This window comes from Rousettus aegyptiacus, unplaced genomic scaffold, assembly GCF_014176215.1.
Source record: "Rousettus aegyptiacus isolate mRouAeg1 unplaced genomic scaffold, mRouAeg1.p scaffold_m13_p_18, whole genome shotgun sequence".
Lineage (NCBI taxonomy): Eukaryota > Metazoa > Chordata > Mammalia > Chiroptera > Pteropodidae > Rousettus > Rousettus aegyptiacus.
Window position 1 is genome coordinate 17,339,932 of NW_023416293.1, and position 27,996 is coordinate 17,367,927.

The window sequence follows — 27,996 nt, forward strand, 5'->3', positions numbered from 1 at the left end:
TTTTTTCTGCACAACTTAGAATTACGGCCTGTTTACAGAGCAGCACCCTTGTGTAATTTCAATAATATTTTGCTCCCAAATGCCTCTGTCCTTAGCTCAGAATGACATTCAGGCAATAGAAAAACTATGGATTCTTTTCTCCCATAGTCTCAGGTCCAGTGTGCTGTGCGGGTTCCTCCAGCACAAGATCGACCCTGGTCCCCTCGAGTGTGGGATCCGTGTGGAGCAGTGGCTGGTGCGACACGAGTGTGTCCGGCCGGGCTGGGCCCGCCAGCACCGAGTGTGAGAGAACGGGGCGTGGAGCACCGGCGGACTTTTCAGCGAGGGTGCAGCCGGCCCGTCTGCTGGCGTCTGAGCGGCATTCGGGGCGGCACTCTGGCCCGTGCCGGTGACCGCAGTGGCCGCGCGGCAGAGAGTCAGGTGGCACAGGTGGGTGAAAGGGGCTTCTCATAGCTCGTTAAGCTGTAAGTCTTAACTCCAGTCGTGCGGTGTTTATTAAATAATAAACACGAATTGCAGATCAGAGTCTCAGAGGCAAACCCCTCCCCTGGGCTGCGTCGGCCTGTCCTCTGCCTTCTTCCCGCATCCTGGCCGCGCCAAGCCATCCCAGCCGCAGCGGCGGGGCTCGCCCTCCTGCCGCAGTCCGGCCCGGTCCTGACAGCCGTCCGCTGGCTGCTGCGCGTCCCCCCCACCCCTGGTGGTCACTCCCTCGGTGGCGGAGAGGCGAACGGCTCAGGAACAGGGAGGTCCGGCATGAGGACACTTCTGCCAGTTGACCGGCCGCCAGCGCGCCCTCCATGCTGGACCAACTGCCCTGACACCCACGGGGGCAGCACCCGTCCTTCCGGGCAGCTGTCCTTTGTTGGGACCAGGGCTGCTGTCTGTGACCCCACAGGCCAAGACCACGCAGCCCGGGGGGCACCATTCCCTCAGGCTGCAGTGTCGCAGGCACCCCTGGTTCGGGCCGCACCGCGGCCCTGTGGCGCGAGGTGCTAATGCGACTCCGAGCGCCAAGTCCACCCGTCCGCCCTGGTGCAGCAGCCACTCATTTTGCAGGGGTTGATCCCGCACCCCCCCCCCCCAGGGAGACCCGCAACCAGAAGCCAGTCAGAGCACCCCATCCCCATCCCTGGGGTTGGGTAGGGCACGGAGAGGCCTAAGCCAATCAGCGCAAGCTATTCCCTTGGCCGCGAGGATGTCGCGACAGAGCCAATCAGAGGGAAGCTCGGCGCTCTCTTTTGAAAGGGACGCTCTGCTCTCTCCTCTAGGATGTGGATGAGGAAGCGTGTCAACCGTTGTAAATCTTGAGGGAAGCCGGCCTGCTGACCCAAAGCCGGCCTGCCTGTGGGTTTCTCAGTTCTAAGAGCCAGTGAGTTCCCTTTATAGTTTAAACCTGTTCCAATGGACTGTTTTGTGACTTTTCATTTGAAAGCATCACAACCGATAGAAGTATCACAGTCTGGGGAAGTCAGGGATGGAGAAGAAACTTTAGGAAGTGGCCATGATGGTTAATTTTATGTGTTACCTTGGCTAGGCCTGGGTCTAGCATCAATCTAGATGTTACTGTGAAGTATTTTATAGATGTGATTAACATTTAACTCAACACTTTGAATAAAACAGATTGTCCTCCATAATGTGGGTGGGCCTCGTCCAATCAGTGGAGGGCCTTAAGAACAAAGACCGTGGTTTGCTGAAGAAGAAATTCTCCAGACTGCAACATAGAAACCCCTCCTGAGTGTCAGGCCTGCAGAGTTCAGACTCGAGACCACAATATCATCTCTTGCATCAAGTTTTAGCCTGCTGGCCTGCTCTAAAATTTTGAACTTCCCAGCCTCCGCAACTGCCTGAGCCAATTTATTTAAATAAATCTCTGTCTAGTATCTATCTCTACATAAAATGTATGTCACAGAACCCATGAGATGAATAGGATGGAGACCAGGGCACTCCAAGCGAGCTGAGTCGGTGGGATGAGGAGGTGGCGAAGGGCAGCCAGCAAGGCAGAGAATGAAGAAAGGGGTTTCTGGGAGCCAATTAAAGACACTTTTTCACAGCTGTCTAACTCCAGACCTCGGCCCTGTACTGCAGGGTGATGCACCTCCATTTGACAAGAACTGTTTTGTGCCAGACATCACGGCACACACGTTATACACTCCTGGCAATTAACCCCTTCGACGACACTGTGGGGTAAGTAGCATCCTTACCCGTGTCACAGATAATTAAGGTGAGATAAGGGGTCAAATACTAATGGTAAAAGGAGGCGGGGAGGGAATGTTGGGGTGACGATCTGACTCCAGAGCCCACGTGCTTTACCGTGAGACAGATCTGTGCAGAGAGAGAGCACGCGAACCGGTGAGCAATGAACGAACGACTCCGACCAGAGAGGTTGGTTCTCCCCATGCGAGCTTTCCTCTCCATTTCTCAGCTCTTGCACGGCCATCTCTTTTCCTTCCAACTGCTTGTGAGTCTTCTCATCCGTGAAGAGTTTTGAACTGATCACTCCACGGGAGTCCTCAACCCCTCGGCAACCTCGCAGATGAAGGATCCACAGCTCAGTCTGGTCACAGGCTGGCCCTGGACTCGGGCAGTATTTGTCGCCAGGACCTTGAGGGAGTTCCTTGCAGCAGTACGGATTCGTGGTGTCCGTGAGCCCTGAAGGCCCGTGTGCACAGGAGTGTGATTTACAAGAAAACCAAACGATATTTTACAAATCTGACATTTTTGCCGAGATCAAAATTCAATGAAGGTGTTCTTTTATTTTTCATCGTACGTCATTGTTATCATTTTTTTAAAAGGGCAATGTGCTCAAACATATCCTCCTCTCCCCCACCCTCGACCCCACACACACCTGGTCACACCAATACCATCTTTGCTTTTAGGGTGATGAATGGACTATGGTAAACCATTTTGGTGGTTTACAGATAGGCCGGCCCTTCTGTAAATGAATCCGAACATAGAACCTTTTAAGAAAAATATTCATTTTCTTTATTTGTGGGCTGTATTTTTATTTTATTTCCAATAGAGCCATACACCTCCCAAGGTGGTAACTTCACAAAGCATCTGGTCCTGTGCTTTGCAGCCAGTGGGGGTCCCAGGTACAAGGATTCAGGCCTGAGAGGCGACGCGTCCTCTGTGATGACAGCAGGGGGAGCCCTTCTCTCCAGTGTCTCAGGCTGTCCACTCTCACCTCCTTCCGTGTAACAGAAAGTCCGTATTTTTGGTGGTGCACGCCCACCGTGACCCCGCACCTCATGGGCGTCACGTACACCCATTACTTTCTCATGTTGGCAGATGCAAAACCAAAGTGCTCTCAGCCCCGGCGAGGTAAGTACATGGTAATTTTTAAAAATGATTATGAAATAGAAGCACAAACGTCAACTGAATAACCTGAAAGGACCACGGAGGCCCGAAGTGTCCGGAGAGTCCCTGACCTTTATTCCAGTGACCCTGCGTCTCTGGGACAGAGCGGGACCATTCCACCGTGCGTTTTCACAAACACGTGGTTTTGCCTCTGTCAGCACAGTTCCTCAAAGAGCCCTGTGCAGAGGCGGCGGGGACCGGGAGCTGCTGCAGGGAGACAAACAGCCCCAGGAAGAGAGCCAGAATGACCTCCCAGGACTCGAATTCCAACCTGGAAAGGCTTCCAGGTTCCTTGATAAAAAACGTAAGGAGTGGACTGTTTTGCACGACTTGCATGTCGAGCTTTGAAAATGGTTTTTGCGCCAGTGATCTGGAAGGAAAAATACGTTGTTGAAGAAGTCTTTTGGTGGGGTCGTTTCTAGGTGTTCTCAAGCCTGGAGGAAGGCTTTATTTTTTTAGCTTTCCTCTTTTTTTTTCCCCTACCGCAATCACTTTTTAAACAATGACTGAAACTGTAATACGACATTTATAGTCCATGGTGAAGTCTCTACGCCCCCACCCCAAGGTTAGTAGTGATGAATGTCATTTTGTCATTTTTTAAAAAAGGACGGGGGCCATATCTTTTATTTTTTTTAAAGATATTATTGTATTCAATTGAATAATTACCAAAAATTAGAAGTTAATTAATTGGGTGGCGCCTCCAGTACCCAATGGTACTATGACAAAAGAAAAAAAATTTTTTTTCTAATTTAAATGAAGACTTCTAGATTTTACAAAAGGGCAACTCCCTTTTAGGCAGGCAGTTACAGTATTTTGACCTCGCAGTTTCCACGTGGCATGTCCCGAGGTGTGCTTAATAAACATTTTTATGAACATGCGCCTGCACTAGCGCGCTTCCTGCTAAGACAGATGTCCCTGAAGCAGGAGCGTTTACTCCACCGGCACGGAACATTTGCCTTATTATAGCTACAGTCTTTAAAAAAAAAAAAAAAAAAAAAAAAAGGCAGCACCATGATTTCCAAAAACGGAGCGACATTGGGGGCAGCTCTCGTCTTGCGCCCTCTCCCGCTTCTGGGGCGCCTTCGCTCTTCTCCCGGGGCGCGCGGGGCGCGCGGCCCCGCGGGCGGGAGCGCGGCCTTGGCCTCCCTTGGGTTCCGCGCGCGGGGTCGGGCCCCAGGGCGCTCCACGTGCCTCGGGGCCGGGCGGCGCGGGGACAGGCCGCGGCCCTCTAATTATAGCCGCGGCAGCTGCGCCGGGTGCGGGGACACACGGGGGCGGGGTGCGGGGGGCGATGGGGAGCGGGATGGCCGCGGCTTCCGGGGTCCCACTGCCCCGGGGTCCCCGACGCGCGGCGCCACGTGCGCAGAGCGGGCGCGGGGAGAAGGCGCCGCCCGGGTCCGCGCGGGGCTCTGCGGCCCAGGAAAAGTTCTGGAATCAGTGAGTCCGGGCGCTGGAACCCGCGGCGGCGAGTTAGGGTGCCTCCTCCCCTTTCCTTCCCCTCTAATACAATCAGAGCTTGGCAGCGCCCTGGCTGTTTTCGAACTAAAAAAAAAAAAAAAAAAAAAAAAAAAGCCATTCTGAGCAACAACAAAAAGTAAAAAAAGAAAAAGCTGCACTGTGACCATCCTGACCTCGCCCCGCCGTTTGCACCCCGCCTGCGATTTGCGCGAAGGCAGCGGGTCATGCGTGACGTGCGCACGCCTAGCAGAATGAGCTCAGTGCGTGACACCACCTTGGACTTGGCACTGGGCGCCCACGTCAGTCCTGCCGAGGTTCAGGCTGGAAGTTCTAGGAAGGCGCTCAGTGAGCCCTCGCTTCCCGGACTCCTGGAAGGAGACCAGCTCTCGGTGCTGGTGACTCGGGTCACTACCCGCCCCTAAGCTCAAGCGAGCTGCCATGCCCCACCAAAGCCTCGATGACGTGCCGCACTTAGTAGGTGTTAGATAATAATAACAGCAACGACCTCTGGGACTAATTGAGAGAATATCATCCCAAAGCTGCTGTAATGACTCTGACCCTCCCGTGAAATCCCGATTTCAGTTGTATGCGGGGTACAATAAATCTCTATCACACACACAGAAAGCTAATTGAATTGCTGTTTGGAGGCAGAAATAACAAAATGGGGGTAAGAGGCTTTTAGCCTGTGCTGTTTGGCAGTTAACACATAGTCCCTGAGGCTGTGGAGAACATGGGAGGCCCAAAGCCAAGGCTGTGTGCGAAGAAATGCTGATTTATTTATTCAGACCCAGACAGTTCCACTTCTCTGCAGGACTCTCACTAGTACGGTTAGTATTTTTAAATCTTACGCTAAAAGAAGGTATATAGCTCGGTAACTTGAGGCGCTTTCAATAAAGTCTCCCCATACGTTGAAATAAATTTAGACCCTTACTTCAGGTGAAATGTTTCTGGATTTATTTTTCCTGGAGATATAAGTAGCCATGTTTACAGATCAAATATTCTATTTGAACTGTCATAGGAAAGATGTTTTCCAAATGGCAAACATGCGGTGACCTAAATATTTATGGGCTGAAGTCGCTACCGGAATACCTCCACGACCAAACGTGACTCACCTGCTGTGCACTGTGCCTGACCTCCACGGCACCCGAATGTTACTGACGGTAACACGCAGAATGACACAGTAATAGCTAAGTAAAAGTGGTAAGCGATGGGACCTACGGATGATATAACACGGCTCCTTTTCCCCCAAATACAAACTATATTTAGAAATATTCAAATGCGACATTACTCTTCTACACAGGATGTCTTATCTCAGCCTCAAGGGCTTCTGCTGAATGGCTGGCTGGCTGGATTATGCAACCCAACTTCTAAAGCCCATTCAAAGGATGAGATCAATCAGTGCGTGGATGTCTGCAATTTCAGCGAGGAATGCTGGAGTCTTGTCTCCAGACCTTGTCTGCCCTGGGAGAAAGTCATCTCCTAGAGGATTTTCACGGCTGATCTTGTGATAGATTTTACGTGCCCTGAAGACTTGCTATACTACTTTGAGTTTTAAAAGGCTATTCTACATTTTTTTTCAAAGAAATATTTAAGTAAGATTGTATTAGAGAGGAAACTTTATACCATTGTAATACGGATGTTCAATTAAGATTGCATTTAATCTCAATTGTTTTTCAGATTATAAAGTACAGCTTTAAGGCCCAGTGTCTAAATGATTCCAATTATTTGCTTTGGTATACTTTGTCCTCAAAGAATTTTTTCTGTGGCTTGTAAGATTTCATGTTGTTTAGTGCCATACAGAAGCACACACTATTCTGTGATAAAAACCAGTGCAGATGTAGACTCTAGATTCTATAATTCGAAAAAAAAAAAAGACCTCACATTCACAAAGGAAGGCTGTTTGCAATCAAGCATGTTAAGTTGTATTGTCATGAGGAAGGAGCAGGTAACGGGCTGATGGGTTAACCCAGAGTTCACTTTTAAATCAGGCACAGGTTGGTTTGTTAGTGGGAAATATGGATAGTGTAGATATTGCCAATCCCGGATTTACCTGGGAATAGAGACAGCCACAGATAATCCGTAAAGCCTGTCATTTTCCATCTTTCAACCTCTTAAGTACTTTACAAATTGACTTTTTGTATATTTTTGTGCCTTTTAAATTACTGTGCGGGGTTCACGACTTTTGAGGAAAGTGCAGGCCGTCAACAGAGACGGCAACGAGGGATGCTGAGAGCTGGAAATCTGGGAAGTCGTACCCGCAATTTTTATTTGACTGCAACCATCCGTGTTGTAACCAATACCGTTGCTGTGGCACTGAAGGAGTTAAATGGCCTTCCCTTCGCCCCACAGAACCTCAGAGGATGGAGTAGGTGAATGTGCTCCATTCACTGGTGCCTCTGACCTTGGTCTGTGACAGAGGAAAGGCGTGTCTTCTCACACTGTTCCCAGGAAGAAAAGGCAAGCGAATGAGGTGACTCAGGACTGCTAGTGGCCTACACACAGCTGCATGTTTTTCTGAATGGTTCCACGCACACGCTTTGGAATCAGGAAGAGACATTTTACTCTTCGCTAACCAAATAAAATCATCTATAAATCATATGCAAAACAACTTTGAGTAACCAGAAACTTAAAAGTCTAGGAATTAAAAGGAGTTCCATATTTTCCCTTTAACTCCCCCGCCCCTTTCCCCCTTTGGGGTATAAACAAAGGCATCTGCCACATCAAGAGTCTCTGGCTTGTTTGTTTCTTTTTTTAACTGGTAACTGAATGCAGTCATTAAAGTTTACTTTGGAAGGAGCTTTTGAAATTTTAAAAATGACTTCTGCAAGTGGCACTATTTTAAATTTCACTAAAAATAAAATTTAGCATTTTTAACGTTTCTTTTAACCTAATTATGAAATAAAACACCGTGTTGTGAATTATAACCTAGAATTAGCTTATTAAGGATGTTTCTTAAAAACTGCCTTCGACAGGCTACTAAAAAATAATTATTAAAATACATATAATGATGGGTCCCCCAAGTTACCGGACCACCCCTAATGAAAATATATGCGACTACACGCTAAGTGCTGTTTAATTTAAAACATAGTCTATACCCTATCCTCAAACTCTTTGCAAGTTGCACAACTTCCTTTCATAGAGAAGTGTGCCAAGCCGCTGATCAATGAGTACAAGCTGCAAACGCCTAGAAATTTCTTCCTGTGTGATAGTAGAGTAGTCTGGAAACGTGTCTCCTGTTTTCCACCTTTATCCGCTTATCAATTCAGGTTTCAGGACATCAAGGAAGCTTGCACATGGCTTCGGGTCTGACTGATGCCAGTTTTCCCAAAGGTAGGCGCCCCCCCCCCCGCCACCCACCCCCCACCTCCGCTTTTGTCTCCAGTGCATTTCACTTGGCCCGACAGGGCTGTTTTATTCCACAGCTTTCCAGAGAGCAGCCCCACGTCTCGACAGTCTCTTCGATGGCGTCACTATCTACTATTGCAGCATGGCTGGCTCTACTGCAAGCTGAAAAACAAACAAGTGCTTTCTGGCTGCGCTTTGCTCAGCGCATCTCTTCATCTCAGCTCCCCCTATCCCGTTGCCCTTCCTCAGTCCCGAGCACTTTCGTCCCCTCCCATTGGTTGCCTTTTTGTTCTGTGTCTTTTATCTCCTGTTCTTCTGCGTTCCAGTGAAACCCCAACCCCAAACCCACACATCCTTTAAGTCACATTGCCCTTGGTGATTAAAACAACAGCCGTTCTAACCTTACTTGAAAAAAATTAAAAAATGCCTCAGAAAATGTTCAGTGCTCCCAATTTTATTTTTATTTAATGCTAAAAGTTAAAAGAAAAAAGATACTGTAAATCTGACAAATGACAGAATGCAGGTGATATTTCCACAGTGTGATTTTAAAATATAATGTTGATATCTGAGATTACACTCACTTCAGTTGACAGGAGTTTCATCATATATAGAAAAAGTTATCACCTTCAACTTAAAAAAAAAGTAAAGGTCAAAAGGTGGCACACTTTAAAAATACTTGGTGGCCAAGGAAAGGTATATAGTAAAAGCTGTAAACCATGTGTACGTTCTCATAACTTTTAATGTGAGGCCACATGAAAGACAGTACATCTGTTAAATTCTATAAATTGTTAAAGCAAAAAAAGGGAAAGCTTCGACACCCCACCCCCTAATACTCCGAGTATTAAAAAAGCACAGCTGAAATGTTAGGATTTGAAATCTGATACTGCCCGTGTACAGTAAGTAGCTTTCTGACATTTTTATCCAGCTGTGGGGGATCTCCACACTGTCATCAGGTACAACAAAAGATCAAACCCATGTCCCAATGTTAACTTTTTAACTTAAGAGAATGCCAGGAAAATAACCCAGATCGACACTTCCCAGCTGCAAGCCTTCCACAAAGGCCACCCAGGGGCCAGGCAGACTCGCACACGACTTATTTTTTTAAGAGGAGTAACCTGCACGCAACACACAGCCCTTTAAAGTTGTTGGTTTTCTCTCCCGGAAACTCCGGTACAGAGAAACCACAGGTTGCCTTTCCCACAGCTGGACAGACTTACTCAGAACAGCAGGATGGTTCTGTATTAATCTTTTTGGAAAGCTTATCTGCATTCAGATTGCAAAACATACAGATAGCTACCACAAATTAGGTCAAGTGACTGATAAACTTGTAACATCTACGAGGTCAAATTCCAGTTTATAATAAAGTGCCTAGATACGCATTTATACAACAGACCATAATAGTTGAGTTCTTTACGAATGTCTTTATGGGCATGGAAAAGAGACTGTTTCTGCATGTGTACATTTACATAAGAGAAACCAGCCTCATCTGAGTCATAGCTACTCCAATTAAAAAAAAAAGTGTAACAACAAACTGGTTCATCATGCAAGTCTGTTTGTCACAGAACGATGACCTGGTAACGTGAATCTGCACAGCGTCAGTGATAGGTGCACTCATTAAAAACACTACGAAAAAATACTGTATTTGGTGCAGTATCTGATTTTCAAGTGTTAATAACCCGACCATTAAAAAATATTTGAACAATTTTCAAAAGACAAAAACATAACCAAAAAATAACCCGAAGTGGGTAACAATCTATATTTTCAAATTAAAAGAGAAGCAGGGTTGTGAACAATACACGACTTGTAATAGACCTTGAAGCGATGATTCAGCCTAATTATAGGTCCAAGTTACAAACACCTGAACATAAAAGGACTTAAAATAGTGTTCCCGTGGATGTTAAATCATAACAGTGCAAAAGAGAAACCAGTATCACTGTGAGACGACTATTTCTAATAACGGATGATTTATTGGTTTTAAAAAAAATCATTTTACTGATGCAAAATAGTGATCAAAAGAAATTAGTTTACAAAAGGCTTCTAAAAATAGTTCGAGGGGTGGAGCCTGTTTACTATGTCAAACCTTTTCTTTGATTTTCACTAGTTTGTCATTTTTTTCCAGAACTGTATTATTCACTTGGTATTTCAAACACATGTAAGAAGGAAATTACAGGTTTCCTCCACCCCGATGTGGGCTGTCACTGACGCGCCCGCGGGCAGTCCCGGGGCACCGAGCGCTGCCACTGTCATTGTACCATACTGTATTTAGCACTCACGACAAAACAGGGTGTAGGTGATAGTATCAACAGCAAAAGCGGTACAGGTAAATGATAAAAAAACAAAAAACAAAAAAACACAAAACAGAAACGAAACCAATCCCACAATCTCCAAGTTCACCTGGACTGTAACTTCTCTTACAACGCTTTTTAAAGGAAATGACAACAGCAACAACACACAGAGCTCCGGGGCGTTTGCAGAGACAGCGGCGCTGCGGAGCCAGGCTCTGCTCGGCGCGGGCGGCAGGGCCATCTTGCGCACACACCGCCCCGCGTTACCGCCGCCTCCCGTCACCGACCTGCGCGTTATGTAACCGACTAGCATGCAGCGTTATCGTCTTACAACTGATCACGTGGGCAGCGAACAGTGGTCAACTCTGCCTTAAAAAAATCCCCCCCCTCAAAGCCAGTCCTGAAAATCTCTCACAGCAGCAACTCTCAGGCAGCCCTCAATACCTCAACAACTCAACTTTCGGAACAAAACAGAGAAAGAGTCACAATCTATTTTCCTATTAATCTAAGGACACTGTTTGGGGGTAAACTTGGTACTTCCCGGTGGCATGCCCACTTCACGACAGTGCCCTTTGCACTCATTTCCTTTCCTCCTCCGACTGGCCTCCGGCCTGAGAAAGGGGCCGGCAATAAGGAACGACAGACAGTAAGGCAATCTTACAATGTCAGAAAATGTATTTGGCTTTTTTTTTTCTCTTTTTAAAATAAGTGCATACAAATACAGCTAAAAAGCATTTCGGATTTGCCAAGTGCTCTAAAAAAGCAGCGCAAGTCACAGCCTACATTGACCGGTAACTGTCACCAGGGTAATAAAGCACAGAGATATGCTAATAACGTTAACAAAAGAAGAAAATGCCTTTATAAGTACATACCTTTTGTCGTCAAAAAAATATAGAAACACAATGTATTCAAAAAATCAAAATTATACAGCCATGTTTATGGAGTCTACATTTCCCTTGTCTTGGATATATATATATGGAGATATAGACACAATTCAAGCAGTTTTAGTTAAGGGTAATCACTGGGTTTTCTGAAACCGGAAAGTCACGAGTCTCTCTCTTTTTTCACTTTCACATCTCCAGCAAGGATGGTTGCAATTTCCCCTTGCATAAAGGCCCAGGGGACATTGGAGCCCACAAGAGGGCATTTTTCTCCACTGGGACAATAGACCTCTCCACTAGCTCCCTGCTGTTTGATGCTTTGTCTGGAGCAAGGGAAGCAGAACTTGTGCGAAGGGACCGATGGGCACTGCACGAAGTGGGTGTCCTCCAGCCGCTCGTGACAGAGGGTGCAGCACAGAGGGGCGCTGGCTGCCAGAGAGGAGTCCGGGAGGCTGGCGGGGTGCACTGGCTCCAGTCCTCCTGTGCTGCCTGCCCCCTGGCCCCCCACCTCTCTGGGGCCGAGCCTTCTTTGGTTCACGGAGGACGGAGAGGGTGGACTGCTGCTGTTCCTCCTGGTCGTGGAGTGGACCTGGGTGGCCTCTTTCGAGGCGTGACTGCCCCCTGCACTGTCTGCTACCAAGATCAGCGCAGCCATGGGGGACTGGCCATTCTGGGCCGCTTCAGGCGGCGTGGTCCGGTGGGAATGAGGGGAGGCAGTGGGTGGTGGTGGGGACACAAAAGAGGATGTAGGAGTAATAGGGATCTTGAGCCCTTCTGCGGACGTGGACAGCCACGGCTGTGCCTCTCCATTGATCTTCGGGGGCCCGACTTCACCTTCTGGCTCTGGAGAAGGCTTCCTTTTCCTCGCTGTTCTTGCAACTGGAAAACAAACAAACAAAAGGGGGCAAACAGGAAATAAATGAACACGCACCGGAAAGGATTTCACAAACTAAGACATTTCTGTTCGTTAAAATCTCATGAGGTGCACGTGCACGTGCAACTTAAAACAGTCTTATGGGGCTCTCAGGCTGTACAGCAGTTTAAAAAAAAATGACACACACAACTGCCTGGTTTCACACGCGCACGCGTGTAACCAGGCGACACTGTGCAGATGAGGGCCGCGGCCCCCACAGGCTCAGAGCCGCCGGGGCCGCCCCCCGGGAATGCGCTGGGAAAGGGAAGCCCCGGCCTGCGCCTGCCCGGCCGCCTGACTCATCTCTGTTGTGCTGCTTCAGCACAGAACACGCTGCCGCTGAGCCTGGTTCCGCCGCAGGCAGGGCAGGAAGTTGGGTGTTTGTTGTTTCTGGGCTGGGGTAGAATGCTGAATGGAAAGGGCACCCCCGCCCGCGCGCTCTGCCCCCCTTTCTCCCCTGGGGCCCCTCGCTCCCCGGCCGCCCCTACCTGCTTTAGACCCGTTGGCCCCGTTGGCCTCGAACCCCAACAACCTGCCTGCAGTCAGGGCCGGTTCCTTCTTAAACTTGCTCTCGAAGGGCCCCGAGTGGCCGTGCTGGTGCAGCGCCAGCAGCGTGTCCCGCACGGTCTTGGGCCGGTTGACCCAGTCCTGCTCCGCGGGCGCGCGGCCCTTGCCCGCCGCCTCGGCGCCCAGCTCGGCGGCGCCGGCCGCGGTGGACAGGCTGTCGGCGGCGCCGCGGTGCGCGGCGGGCGGCTTCTCCTTGGCCGCCGCCTCGCGCGGCTCGTGCTCCGCGGCCGCGCTGCTCGACACGGACGCGGGCCGCTTGTGCGCGCCCAGCTCGGCCGGCGGCGCGGAGCCCAGGCCGGCGGCCGCGGCACCGGACACGGCAGCCAGCGAGGCGGCGGCGCGGCCGCTGAGGCCGAGCGCGGCGGGCAGCGGCGCGGCCGAGCCGTTCATGAGCGGCACCAGCGTGGGCGGCACGGCGTGGCCGCGCCGCGGGTTCGGGCTCTGGCGGTTCAGCTCCGGCGGCTCCTCCAGCTTGGAGAAGCCGTTGGGCACCAGGATGCCGTTCACGGGCGGCGGCTGCGGCGTCGGCGGCTGGGCCAGGCCCGTGGCCGGCCGGGCGCCGCCGAAGTCGGGGCCGAGGCGCGGGGGCCGCTCGGCGGCGGCCAGCGGGTAGCGCTCCAGCGCCTGCGGGGCGCGCGGGGCGGCCTCGGGGCCGGCGTGGCCGAGCTGCTGCTGCTGCTGCTGCAGGAGCAGGTCCTTGGCCGACAGCGGCGGCGGCTTGGCGGCGGCCGGGGCGGCGGCGCCGGGCGGGGAGCGGCCCTCCGGGAAGCAGCCGTGCGCCCGCTTCAGCTGCCGCGCCGTCTCGATGACGAACTCGACGCGGTCGGCGCCCTCGTAGTTGACGCAGCCGCGGCACACGGGCTCCGTGAAGTCCCAGATCATGGCCCAGGGCATGCGGGGCAGGTCACACAGGTAGCACGACTGCCGCCGCGACGCGGCCGCCACCGCCACCGCCGCGGCCATGTCCGCGGAGCCCGCGGAGGAGGGGGCGCCGCCGCTCGCCGCCGGCCCCGCGTGCGCCCTCCGGCCCCCCCAACCCCGCGGCTCCCCCACCAGCGGCGGCGGCGGCCGCAGGGGCGGCGGCAAAGGCAGAGCCCGCGCGGGCTGGGCGCCCGCGCAGCGCCCCCGGGGCACGAGGGGCGGCGGGCGCGGGCTGAGGGGCTGCAGCCGCGGCAGCACGGCCCCCCGGCGGGCGCGGGCGGGCGGCGGGCGCGGCGGCGGGGGCTCGGCCGGGGCCGCGGCGGGCCTCCAGACCGGGGCGAAGACGGGCCGCGCGGGCGCGGGCGAGCGCAGCAGGTCGCGGCGGCGGCGGGCGCGGAGTGCGGGGCGGGGGGCGGGGAGGCCGGGGGGCGGGGGCCGGGGGGCGGCCGCCGGGGCAGGCTCAGCCCGAGCGGCGGGGCATGCCGCGCCGGGGCGGCGGCGGCGGCGGCCGGGCGGCGTGGAGCCCGTGCGCGGCGCGGGCCCCGGGTCGCTCCGCTGCTCCTTCACAGCTCCGGGCGTCGCCGCTCTCCAGCGCGCGCGTCAGCGGCCAGCCCGCCTCAGCTCCGCCGCCGCCGTCGCTGCTGCTGCTGCCGCCGCGCCGCTCCACTTCTACAGACTTGATTCTTCGACAGCTTCGCACGGCGCCTGCGCAGGCTCCCTCCCCTCGCGCGCGCGCCCGCGCGCCCTCCCCCCGCGCGCGCCCGCCCCTCCCCCGCGCGCCGCGCGGGCGCTGCCGGGAGAGGTGGCTCCGCGCCGCGCGGGCCGCGTCCGCGGCGAAGGCGCTGCCGGCGCGGTCTGCTCCTCTGCAGCCGCCCGGCCGCCTCGGCTGCGCAGGCGGGCCTCCCTCCTCGCCAGGCCCGTTTGGGATAATCGTGCTAAAACTCGTGTGTCTTGCCAGCGAGGCCACGTTGTGGCTTGGGGCTGTCAGTACTGTCTGCAGGATGGGGACTCTCCATCCGGCGTGGCCCACGGGTTTTAGGATTTACACTCGGACCGTTCAGTAAGTGCTTTACACTCGCATGTGTCTCGGGAGGGACACGCGCTGCCGGTCCCTTTGAGTTTTCCTAACGGGACAGCGACTTCCCAAGCCTGGGACCTTCCGGAGGGCGGGGGTCCGCTGCAGAGAACGGCCTCACGACCCCGAGTCCTGTCTGCCCCGTCCCCCCTCCTCGCGGCGCCACCGCCCGGCCGCTTCTGCAGGTCCCGCGAGCGCCGCCGCCGAGTGCGCACGCTCCGCGCGGACGTGACTCGCGCCGCTGGCGGCCTCATTGAGCGAACGCACATTCCAAGGGACCCGGCCCCGCGGCCAGCGCGTCGCGTCACCGCGCAGGCCCCGCCCCCGGCGGCCTGCGCCCGCCGTGGACTCGGGGTGGCGCGGCGCGGGCCGTGGGGTGAGCGGCCCGGCGCGGTCGGGGGCGGGGCGGAGGTGCGGCCCGGCCGGGCTCGGCCCGGTATGGGCGTCCGCGCCGGGGTTTGGCCGCACGGCCCTGCCCGGGCCGAGCCGAGCACTCGAGTTCCACTCTTGCATCGGGAGGAGGAGCTGGTGCGTGTAATAGTAAATCACCTCTGGCTGGTCCTTAGCCTTACTAGTGGACGCGGGTTTATCACCGTCAGTTGGGATTTTGACACTTCACCTCTCAGAACAGCCTCTGCAACTGCTTTTGTTGGAAAACCGGCTCCCTGAGACTGGAATGAGCTGGTTAAGTATGGGAAGTACAGGGTACTAATTATATTATCTTTCCTACCACCGGATTGGTAGGTGGAGAGAGAAAAAATCCTGCTGACGTTTCTCGCTAGTTGTTGCTATTGAAAATGCCAGGTTGCTTCAAAGGATTAACCACAAGGAAGGAAAAACACCCTTAGAAAAACAGTGGAGGGAGCCGCTTGAAGCACATGAAAAAACCTGTTCGCAACGGCACAGAAAGTGTAATGCCAGACTTAAATGTTTTTTCAGGCTGACGCTGAACGTCGTCTCGGGGATTTCCAGAGAGGGAGCGTGGGCCGTTAAGGGCTCCCCATCTGCTCCGGGTCCTGCCCCGCAATTGCAGCCTGGCCTCACCCTTTCCTAGCCAGGGAATCAGACCTGCCCCTTCCTGGGAGCAGCTGGGGCTAGGAGGTTTGGTTACTCTCCCTGGAGACAGGGTGCCACCCATCTTGCACGTGACTTGACCCACCGGGCCACTGCCCAAAGGCAACGAGGCCCAGTCTTTGTGCTGCAGAGAGGTGAACCATCTCAACACCCCCGAGAGATGGCCCCACTAGGCAGTGAGGGAAACATGACAAGAAAACTCGGGTTAGAGCCATGGCCTAATTATGCTCATTTACCTGCCAGCGGGCACTGACAGCCTCAGGGGAAAGCCCAAAGTAGAGCTACTGCGAGCAGACTCTGCCTTGACAAGTACTAAGTAAGGATTTTTGTAGAACAGAGCTTTTCTTCTCCAAAGAGAGAGCATTTCCTTTTTATCTCACACTACCAGTTCAATGTCGAAACTGGGTTGCTGTAACTTCCCTAATGAAATGCCCGCAGGAACGTGGAAAGGCTATTTCAGTACTGGACTCTCTCGCCATAAAAGGATCCGGGATCAAGGGGGTTAAGGCTGGCCCCGGACCCTGGGCAGCAACTCCTTATATTGTATCAAAAGCCTTTCCTGCTGCCCGGCCTTTCATGCAGCTGCAGCGGCTCTATCGGTGTGTGCTAAGTAAACACAGCTTTGTTTTGGTCTCGCGCCCCCTCCCTCCGCGCGCGCAGCCCGAGCTGGATCCCGGCCAGTCCGCGCGCCTCCTCCGCGCGCTGGGGCAGGGTTTCTGGGGTGAGGCAATGCGTCTGCAATTCGCGGGGACAAGGCAGGAATTGTAATTGTAGTTCATCATGTGATGACTTATGAAAGAGGAAGTCGGTATGTTTTAGTCACGTAGACCCAGCCCTCCTGCTCAGGGCCCAGGCCCTCTCAGAAGGGAATTATGGTAATCTTTGCCATTCGGAGTCAAGGTTACCGGCTTGGCTGCAGTGAGCTCCCACACGTTCTTGTCCACAGGCAGAGCAGTGTGGTGGGGCAGTGGGTTGAGGCTGGCTTCCAACCACAGTTCGACTTAAGAACTGAAGGAAATAGTCTATGGAGAACACTCCTGCTGAGTCTAGACGAAGCAACAGCCCTTGCTAGCTCCAATCTCTAAGATTTAAGAAAATGATAAAAATCACAGCGTAGGAGCAGAAGGCAGGCCTGGGTTCTGGTGCTGGCAGGGACAGGGAGGTGACGGGAAGGGACGCGGGAGGGAGCAGCGCTGAGCTGTAGCTCTGTGGGACGAACAGACCCGGCCTCCCCGCACTGAGGCGTCCTCTGTGAGCCTTCAACGTCTGCCATCGGAACCTGGTCCCCAGAGCTTATTCCAGGGAAGATGCTCTCGTTCACACACCTGCAGGGCAGTCTAGAGAAGTGGTTCCCGCCCGTGCTCAGTGGGTGCTGTCCAGGAGGTGGTGTTCCTAGGGAATGCTGGGTCATGTGTCCACTCTATATCCACACGTGGAATCACGGGGCCTTCATTCTTTAGAGTGGAGTTTCTATTAATAGCCCGATGTCGCAACCACACTGAAGCTTCTTAAACTCTGACCCTGGTATATTTGAAAGAGAAAAAACTGCAGTGACGTGCGCTTGGGTGAAGTACCGTAAGGTTGGAAGGACACGTGCGGTGCACAGGGCTTTTCCACGTTAAAACGTTATAAATATGCGTTTGAACATTTACGTGAATATATAGCTACACATCCTGTGGAGAGTCAGGACATAAATGAAACTCGTGATAGATATGAGAGTCTTCTAAGTAATAGCACTTGATGAGACAATTCCACCATTTTTCAAATCGCAAATATACTTTTCAGAAATACTTCTCCTTTGTTTGACCTCTCCCCATAGCCTGCCCCCCCCCCCCCCCCCCCCGCACAGAAAGCATGCGGATATTAAAGAGACTCTTGCATGTGGAGGAGATAAACTCTCTGTGGAGGGTCTAAGAATCAGGCCAAATGAAGTCCCAGGAGCTCTTAATCACCCACATATTATACACGGAAGCCGTTAATCACGGCCTACGTGTAAACATACGTACAGGTCCCCGTTGGAGTAACGTTTGGGGTCTTGATGTAGGTTAACTTCTTACCGATTCAGAATTTAAATTGCTAAGTGAAAAATATAGACAAAGGAAAGACCGAGGTCGTTCACTCACTGAGTCTGCAAGGGAACTTGTAGCAGAACTGGAAGGGATTCAACGGCCGTTCGCTGCCGGCCCCTCCTGTTGACTTTATGGAAAGAGCATGATGAAATATACTTCTCTGCAATAATATCTGGATGTGAGTTTAACACGTTTAAGACACTCAGTAAAATCTTTTAAAAGATACGAGTAGGAAGATGCTGACAAAATCGTGAACTAACTCACAGATAATGTTCGAAAATATTAAAATGGTAAATTTTCTTTTCATCGGCTTGCCTACTTAAAAATGTAACTTTCCTACATACACACCCAGTAATAAGGGAACAGAAAAAAATAGAGGATGTTACAATTCTAAAAGGTGAAAAATAACGTAGCTTCGTGTTTATCGTACCTTTCATATGGATGTTCAAAAAACCATTTTAAGCATACGTTCTATTGTCATCCCTTTTCAGAAACTAAAGACCTAAGATATTAAAAGATGAAGCGATTTGCCTACAGTAACACTAAAAGTGAGTGTCAAAACCAAAATCCAGGTGTGAGTCCTGTTGTCTAACAGTATAGTCTAGAACATTCTATTTGCAATTTGCATTTAAATAGAATATTTCCTTTCGTTCTTAAGCACAATTTAGAGGTTTAGTAAATGAATGTTAACATTTGTGAGTGTTAACAAAAAGAGTGTTAAGATGCTTATCTATATATAGGAAAAAGAAAACCCTGGTATATTTCATAGGACATGCAATTCAAGGAAAAGTAAACAATTACAATAGATAGAGTAGAGGTGAGAGGCGCTGGCCTAGCCTGGGACTCCTTAAACGGCAAACCATTATGCACCGGTCTTTATGAACCTTAAATAAAAATGGATGTTGGTGTTAGTATAAAAGATTCAATCCTGGGATTTAGTTTGGCAAGGAAGTGGTTTGGGCACTCACCAAACTGGAATACTGCACCTCCAGCTCTTTATGACCTATTTCCTTTAAAACAAAGAGGAAAACCTCATGAAATCATTTAATTCCAATTGTAGGACTCCAATCCTGGCTACTTTGCACTCAAACAAATAAATATCATGAGCTACGGGGCACCGAAGAGGGAAAAGAAGAGGTCAGACATTTCATAGAATTTCATGGGGCGGTACGAAGCAAAACAATCATTACCTGTTCAAATAAGCCTCCACTGTTAGTGTTAGCATTGCTTATGAAATAGAAGTTAGGCGACATGAACTGGACTGCCTTTCCCTTGACAAGATGAAAATATATTTTTAAAAGAACCATCAGCAGGAAAATTTGGTCTTTGTCGGGTTTCAGTAATCTGTTCTGGTGGCTTACTTGCTCCGGTCTAATGTGTTTGGCAAAAAAAAAAAAAGTAGTCTTATTTGTGTGTGTGTCGGTGGTATTCCATTGCTATCCATTCAAATATCTAAACGTTTAACAATAAAATTCTTCAGACTCGTTTTTTTTTTTTGGTTTTTTTTTTTGGTCAGTTTTATATGTAAAGGAGTCAGAGCTCTCTCTGCAGAAGGGAAAGTTAAGCCTGGCTGCGGACCGTGGCTGACAGATCGGAGTGGACATGGGGCGCATTGGCTCACCTGTCCCTGTGCCCACGCGGCAGCACCTCCCTGCCACGGGGAGCGCAAAACCATCGGGAGAACTGGTCCCCACTAAGTACGTGGGGACAGACAGCCCGGGTCGAGTCCTAGCGAAAGGCCACTGGTAGACAGAAACAAATCGTCACAGACAGCTAAAATCGAATTCGAATGACCTTTGGAGGGGCTGTCGGAGAGCCTGTGCCACACTTCCAGTGAATTCCTGAGTGAGAAGTGAGTTCTGAAACACGCCTGGGGACTACACACACTGAGCTTCCTGGGGGCCATTACCTCCCAGCATTGAAGAGCTAGATTTTAAACATTTTTCAGACTGCTTTTATTCTCTCTAATTTGCATTATCAGAGCAATTCGTTATTCTTAACAGTGACTAAGAACATCAATGTCTGTTCGCTTTATGAATTTGGTAAACCGAGGCACCAAGAAAATAAGGGCTTGGCCTTGGGACAAAGACAGTGTGCTGTGACAACATGGGTAGAATTCGGGTGTCCCAAACCGCAGTTCTTCCGTTAGCCCACTGGCGGGCTACCTCCCGTTTCTGGTTTCTTCCCAGGTTCTTTTTTACACACATGTGGCACCTGCACGGGCGATAGCTGAGTCGTCTTCATACACCTGGCGTGGGACCCGAGGCAAGTCGCTTGGGCACTCCGGGCCTGTGTTCTCCCTGAGCGGCCGCTGAGCCTGCGCCGTTCCTGCTCTGACATTTCGCGCACGTTGGGTGGGGGCGGCGGGCGTCCAGGGCACTGACAGACCCAGCCCAACGTGCTTCTGGCACGTGGTGTCACAGCGCAGTGCAGAGAAACGACGCGTGACCGCCTGCCCATCGTTCTGGGCACTGCGCCGTCCGAATCAAGCTGCCGGCTCGGGGCGTCCGCGCGGACGCGGCCTGCGTGGTTCGGGCCCAGGGCCCAGGCCGGGGGCGTCCACACCGCGGTCCTTGCCTCGTGCAAGTCATTCTGGGCAGGAACGCCTGTATCAGCATGAAGATACCAAACGAGTGTTTTTCAGGGCTTACGGAAAATATTTCTTTCCACGAGAGACACATTTTATATACATGGCGAAGACTCCTTCCGCTGTGCACAGGCCTATCGGGTCCCTGCGGAGGGCCCCGGCCGAGGAAGAGCGCGACAGTTCCACACACTGACAGGCGCGTGGCGGAACAGGGCAGCAGGATGTGGAAACTCGAGCTGAGGTCTTTGGTATTCTCACCCAGGGCCCCGCTGCCTCGTAGCTGGGCTTCTCTGCTGGCTACATATTGAACTTTCTAATGACGTTACATGAGAGTGCGTTCTGGGACGCCTGATGTTTTGGAATTCACTGTGACTTTGTTGCCTATAGCGGCATGTTATACTCATGGCCTCTATCCGATTTTCATTTATTTGGGTCTTGTGAAAAAACTTAATGAAGCTTCTTAAATGTTGTGTTTTTCAAAAATGGTCGTGGTGGGAAGCATTTACATATAATGTTTCATTTTAACTGTCATTAAAAAAAAAAGAGAGAGCCGTATTCTTTACTTTCTGTCCACGGGCTACTCGATGTGTTTTAAAACGCATGTTCCAGAGGCAGACTTCCAGACCCGCTGCCTGGAGAGGGCAGGAAGGGTAGGCAGCCCCTCTTAGCTGTAACAGGAGACATTCTTTTAAAAGCCTGGAATGCTGAGCCCTCTCAGACTGAAACATGTCCGGACATGCCTTTTTGGGATGCTGTCAAGTGGTTCAGGCTCAGAATTCTGCATTCCATACTTTTGAAATTGTTTTCTGTTGGCAGACGACCTCTTGATTATTTTCATGTGGTGGGTGTTCAGGCCAGCCTCTCCTCTTCCAAGCAATTAAAAAACAAACAAAAAGAAAACCCAAGACCCATGCTCTGCGAAGTGTCCATATTTCAGCGTACAGTTACAGGCTGTGTGAGCGCTGGGTCGGGTCAGCGAGCCTTGTCACACTTCAGAACAAGTCAGTTCAAAGGCAGACACACATTACCCAGAATGCTTCATTCTCCAGTGCTCACTCCCTCTTCTTAATAGTGTCACTGTGTTAAGGATTGAAAAATTACAGTTCTTGTAAAAAAAGTTTTCACTTTTAAGGAGCTGTCATTTCCCTAGTAAAATTGAATGGTAATTTCCCTTCACCTCAGTTCCTTTTGGGACAAAGGCTGGGAATGGATTAAGAGACAAATAAATGAATGGACGAGTGGGTGGAGTCCCCTTCTGACCGAGCACGCACAGCTTCCCCCTTGCAGAGAGGTCTGGGCTGGCTGCAGGCCGGCCGGCCCACCCCACGGCCCCTGTTTTTAGAGTTCTGATCCGTGGGTCACAGCACGGCACTGAGTCCGTGTACTGGGTAGAGTGACAGCGATGCTCTCCTCCTCCACCCCGCCCCACACCACCAGCGAGAGTCCATTTTACAGGCGCATCTGTGAGTCTAGGACAAAGGTGGCCGGCTTAAAACTCCGCCACGTTTGCCTTATCATAGACTGCACGTTAGCAGATGGTTTTTCTTAAACACCAGCAGGCTTCTCAACATGCTCCAAAACGGAGAGGCATGGTCTCGGGTGATGGTTAAAAAAGAAAGGTCTCATCTCATTTCACTCGTGGGAATTATTTTTTAATTGTCTGTTTTATTGGGCAATTTCCCAGAGACTTTTATACAATGAGAAACTAGTCTGGAAGAAGACAAACAGGACAGGCATAAAAGAGTCAGAGTTCTTTTAAAATATTTCATTTTGCAGACCAAGAATACAACTTGTAAATCTGTTTTATGCTTCTATTATGGTCCATGAATTATGATATTTTAGGAGAAGCCAATAAAGCCAGAAGAGGGAAGAAAGCCACTTTCTTTAAGCTTTCCATAGGTAGTATAATCTAATTCTGTGGTGGCGTTTCAACACCTCCAATTGAGACCGTTGTTTACGAAGTAAGGACAGTAATCCTCGTGGAAAAGGCGGTTTTGCCACCCTAGACAGCAGATGGTGGTGGTAAACGCACAGGCAAAGTCTAAGGTCAGAAGGAACTAACGATTAACCAGAAATATGATCTGTCACAGTCGTTTAATGGGTAACCTTCCCGATATGTGCCACTTGTGTTAGCGTGAGCGTTGGGAGGTATGTTGTCAAGCTCAGAGCAGTTACACAAGCAGCTTAGAAATACTGTAATTCTATTCTCGATTAAGCATTTGGTGAAACCAACAAACCAGAAAGAAAGCGAAAATCAGTGAGATCCCCTCAGAATATTGCTTTCTGCCGCCTGTTTTGAAAAATACCGATTCAGATTGCACAATTTCCTAGCCACCCCCTAATATAATTGGCCTCCCCGAGCTAATACTGTCGAAATGAGGGATTTTAGACCGCTAGCGTGAGTCGTTCTGAGACCTCTCTACGTCGCTATAGGCATCTGTTTGGCCCCTGCAGACTTTGTCGCGTGCAGGTGATGAGAGAAGGTCTGGGCACGCACGACAGCCAACGGGGGACAGCTGGAGTGGGGACCAGGGGCCGTGAGCGGGGGACAGGCCGTGGGCACAGCAAGGCCAGACTGCCCGGTAAGGAATGGGGCACCGTTGAAATCCGGAAGCGGGCTCAGTTTCTATTGTAAATCAGATACGAGCAGATCAAGGAGGTAAGAGCTTTGTGCACGCCGCCCCGTTCCTTAGGAGGCTTTTCCAAGGAGAGTTCGCCATGGAGAACGTGCGACCTGTTTCCTTGTCAGTCAGGACTTTTCAGGACGAGGAACCGAATTCTAAATCCACCCGAAGGAAAAGGCCAGCAAGTCTGAAGCACAAAGAACAAACTCCTGGGTTCGACTCTGGAAGCGTGAACCTTGCTTAGCCCACAGGCGAGATCTCCCGGGAGAGTTGTGAGTCCCGCTGCAGTGTCAGCCGATCCGAGAGCGGCGTCTGGAGAGGCCGAGACATCCCGGTGTCCCGGGGTTAACAGAAGTCGAGCAGAGAAGCACGAGTTTCGGAGATCACTGGCTAAACAGGGCAAATGAGTGGGTGAGTTCCAGGCTGGACAAGAACATTCGTTAAATTTCCCGGCTCTCGCTGTGGTGAGGAGGGCAGAATCACAGAATGCATTCTAACGAGAACCCTTTTCTTATGCAGTTTCACACACTTAAGGATGTTTATGTATATTTCTCCCAAATTCAATTGCCCGAGGAAAGCGCAGCCTCTGAAGGCAGGGACCCCCGATTTGAGACCCCCATCTCAGGCAGCTGGATGTTCCATGCGGAACCTGCAGCTGTCCTCGGAAAAGCCAGTGAGATACCCTTGGGCTGCATGAACGAGAACTTTCTGGAGAGCGGAAGACTGGCGGAGGTCCAGCTGGAAAACATGCGGCCGCAGAGGCGGAAAGAGGGCTTCGTGGCCGGCGCCTCTATCAAAACGTCTGCGGCCCTGACAGCCTGAGGTCCGACCGAGCACGGTGGCCGCTCGTCCTTCTAGCCTACGGCCAGCTCGCCCGGGCCGCAGCCAGCGCAGCCCCCTCGGGCGCCCCGTGGGACGGTCGGTGCCAGCGCGAGAAGCGCCTCGCGCCGCCACCCACCTCCGAGGCCAGGAGCCCGTGCCGGCCCCCCTCCAGGGGAGCCCTGAGACGGCGGCGCGTCGCGTCAGGCTAAAAATCCCAAAGTATGCAAGTCTCTGTCGACGGCGTTTTATAGTCGATGGGTTAAGGGGAAAATGGCTGTGGTAAGCTCCCGTGTAACCGCACGTGAACCGAGAGCGTTTGGGGCTACGCGGTAACAGACTGGCTCAAAGAGCGAAGCCAGGCGGTCTGGACCACGGCGAGCGGATGGCTCCGTAGGTAAATGCACAGCCGCAGGTTTTACAGCGGCCCCTCCCCCTGGGTCCTTTCCAAAATAAGGGGGAGCACTCTACTTCCAGGGATCGTTTCTATAGTTATTACAAGATAATGGGGGAAGTTTTCCCGTGTTCATTCTCCAGGAGAATCGTCTCAGTGCTAATAACCATTTGTATCTGTTGCTATTGGAATGCCATGTCCCTTAGAAAAGAGATCAATTTAGGAAGCAATTGTTTAGAATATTAAAAAAAAAAATACTTTATAAAGTCTGTACTTTACCAGAAGATTGTAAAAAACAAACAAACAAACAAACAAAACCCTGATAAGTTCCTCTAGATAGCTTGAATAGTGTTAGGTTTTTAAACATGTAACCACCTTGGACTTTTTCAAGATGCGCACGGGTCGGGCGGGGGAGGCAGGTGTGCATTCCCACGCCTTCGTCCTCAGCGGCGGCGGCCACGATTCAGCCACAGCCGCCACTGCCGTGTTTCTTAATGACATGGTAAATCCTGTCCCCCTTTCAGCGCCCGGCATGGACACTTCACCACCGTTTTCCTAAGCCGTGGCACTGGCCGCGAAAATCGGGGCCTGACTCTCCTGCCCAGTCGCGATGGCCGCCCTCCGGTTTTCTCACGGTCCCAGGACACACGTCGCCAAGGCCCGTGTTTTCCTCCCTGGACAGGGAAAGGCCGATAGGTCAGCCACACGCACTCCGCGCCGTTAAAGCAGTGTCATTAACTTTTGGTAAAAAGGAAGCGAATTGCAGCCCTTCGTGCTTGGGCTCTTTTCCTCTTAGGGACACAGAGCAATAACCGAGACGGCCAGTACGTGTGTGCGTGTGCGTGTGCACATCTTTATTATTACGTTATACACAATTACCTGCTGATATATGTTCTATTATATACATAAATATGCATTCGTATATATATTTAGAATGATGTCAGGTAGTATGTTACTCATTTAGAAGGAGCTTTTCATGCATCTGGACAAAGAGGGGTGTGCACCCCAGCCTGCCTGGGCCTAATGGGGAAGGGCTTTGAAACCCGGCGTTTTCTAAATGGTCAGGTAGAGAAAACAAAGTCACGTCTTCTCGAGTGAAGCTTCCTCTTTGCGGGGGGGGGGGGGGTTGGGGGGGTACGGGGCGGAGCAGGAGTCCAGACATAGCTCTGGGCTGGGGCCTGGCTAAATGCTTGTCTTTTTAGCGGGGTCCCGACCTCTCCTGGGCCGCCCGCTCTGCTCCACACGGTACCAGGAGCTCCGAACCCCTGGGCACTGTCCCTCCGAGGTGTGTTGTGCTCCGTGAGGGGGCCGATCCTGCCTCTGCTGCCACGTTGCTGTGTAAACGCAGGTAAATCGTTCTCCTGTGCCTCACTCCCTTACCTGTGTAAACTGCAGAACAACAACAAAACCGGGTGCCGGGTCCTGTGAGGGTCACTAGTAGGTCCGCGGATGCTCGGCGGGCCTGTCTCACCCAGCGGGTGAGAGCCGGGCCCGGAGGCAGGCGGCCGGGGCTCTGACTCCAGTTCTGCTGCTTCTGCCAGCTGTGTGGTCCTAGGCAAGCTACACGTCCCGAGCCTCGATGTTCTCCTCTGTGAGATGGGTGTGAGGCAGTACTCACTACACAGGTCGATGGGAGGATTAAGTGACATGTGACGTGCTGGCGTGCGGCGAGGCGCGGGGCGGAGCCTCTTACACGACGAGCTTCCCGGCAAGGCCAGGCCGGAGCAGGCGCTTGTCCCAGAACCAGCGAGCTCCTCTTCCTCCCTCGGCCGGACTTCAGACTCTGGCTTTAGGGGCACCCGCCAGGGCTCCGCAGCCCTGCACGCCCAGCGCTCCAGGACGCCCTCACCAATGGCGCTCCACGACTTCCCCTTGACCGTCCTGCAGAGACTGACCTCCTGTCCTTCCCGAGTCACCGGCCTCTTTCGATGGCACGCCCTCCAGCCTTTCTCTCCCTCTGGCTCTTAAAGTTGCGTCCTGTACCTGCCGAACTCGACGACGCTAGGAACGTAAGAAGTGCCCGTGCAGGTACTTCACCCGTTTGGCCCCGTCACTCCGGGCTGCTGCGGGCCCGGCTCGTGCCCGCGGCCGCCCTGGGCCGCGTCCCCGCCCCTCCGTGCTGCGGTCTCCAGCCCGAGCCCGAGCCGCACTTCCCGGAAGGTCCACGGCGACGGCCGTGGTCAGCGCGCCCTCGAGGGCCGTCTGGACACGGCGTCCGGGCTTCTCTTCATTGGAGACTTGAAATTCTTTATGGTTAAATTTAACTTGTTTCAGATTTCCAATTTTTCTTTTTTCTTTCCTTTTTCTTTTTTTTTTTTTGCAGGGGTTACATTTTTAAGATCTAAACTTCTGAACAGACTTCGGAATGAAATCCTCTGAACGTCAAAGCCACATAATTATTCTGAAAACGACTCCTCTCAGGATATGTAAGATGCATTTTAACAGGAGAATCATATTCTTTGAGGTGGAACCCAAGGATATGCATGTTAAAAATACAGTTCCTTTCTTAAACACAGCGAAGTTCGATAACTGGTCGACCTCACCCCGATCCCTGTGCTGTGTGTCTCAGTTTGGGGCCACGTCACCAAAACAGGACCAGGCGCCAGCGAGAATCAAGGTTCATTAAAATAATAGCTTATACCATTTTAAAAAAAGGGTGACCTTTCCTTGCACGTAACACACGCACTTTCCAGAGTCGACTACACATGATTTTTAAAAAATTACCCATTATTTTGGATTATTCATACCATTAGGCACAAGAAGGCCATGATACTTTCAGGGACCCATAAAAATGTTTTAGTTTTAATTTCTTTTAATATCAGAAGGGAGAAAATATAACAATAATATATAATAATTCATTCTAGGTTATATTTGTCTTTATATTTCTGCAGTTGTAGAATATAATTTTCGACCTAATTTTTTTTTTTTTTTTTTTTAAATGGACGAAGGAGCCCACGAAGGCAGAAATGGCCATGGCATTTCCAGGAACCCCAAGCCATAACACAGCCCTCGCGACGACAACCGCGTCTGTCGAGGTTCGCGTATCTATTCTAGCAATTCCTGGAATGTTTTTATATTTTTAATTTTTACATTGCCCCAGACTTAGTCTTTGGTTTTCTAGTTTTTTTTTCTATTTTTATGGGCCCCTCGGAGACTTCCTCTATTTCATTGTTTTTATTCATCGTCTCTATAGTAATGACTCCCAAGTCTCTCTCCCCACAGTCGAATTCTAACTTCGGCCTTTCAACGGCCCGTTGGGCGTTTCTGCTGCACCTCTCACCCCGGCTCGAAGCCAGCACACTCGCAGCCGAGTTCATCTTCTCCTGCTCCTCAGCCTTCTCTGCTTTCCCGTCTCTTAGAATTACTGCCGATGTTTTATTCATGGAAGAGCCAACCTTGAGCGCGACTCCTCCTCCACTCCCCGGTCTGCAGCTCGGCGTGAGCCTTGGGTTCCCAGGCCCGCTGTGTCCCCATGAGCGGCGCTGCCCGTCCCTGCGGGCTCGCTTCGCTTGCCTCTCACCGGAGGCCCTGACGCAGGCCCCCGCCCAGCTGCTCTGCCTCCGGCTCCTGCAGCGGGACCCCTGACCGTGCCCGACGAGGTCTAAGCGCTGCTTCTGTGCCTTCTTG

The 27,996-nt window shown here is 51.8% G+C and overlaps 1 protein-coding gene and 1 long non-coding RNA gene across 4 annotated transcripts; one reads left to right on the plus strand and one right to left on the minus strand.

The window, feature by feature from the left end:
* Positions 1 to 8,598: 8,598 nt before the first annotated feature.
* Positions 8,599 to 14,395, minus strand: IRF2BP2 (interferon regulatory factor 2 binding protein 2). Of its 2 annotated transcripts, none has more exons than XM_016163365.2 (2): positions 12,728 to 14,395; positions 8,599 to 12,205 (listed from the first exon to the last, which is right to left on the minus strand). In XM_016163365.2, exons 1-2 carry the CDS (start codon positions 13,767 to 13,769, stop codon positions 11,490 to 11,492), a joined length of 1,758 nt encoding a protein of 585 aa, XP_016018851.2. In that variant the 5' UTR covers positions 13,770 to 14,395; the 3' UTR covers positions 8,599 to 11,489. The 2 variants fall into 2 exon arrangements, with proteins under 2 accessions (XP_016018851.2, XP_036091489.1); XM_036235596.1 differs by having other exon boundaries at positions 12,776 to 13,860.
* Positions 14,396 to 14,541: 146 nt separating this feature from the next.
* Positions 14,542 to 27,993, plus strand: LOC107520033. Of its 2 annotated transcripts, none has more exons than XR_004955467.1 (3): positions 14,542 to 14,787; positions 26,693 to 26,986; positions 27,318 to 27,993. It is a non-coding gene; the product is annotated as an uncharacterized LOC107520033 (long non-coding RNA). The 2 variants fall into 2 exon arrangements; XR_004955466.1 differs by lacking the exon at positions 14,542 to 14,787 and adding an exon at positions 20,592 to 26,397.
* The last annotated feature ends 3 nt before the right edge of the window (positions 27,994 to 27,996 follow it).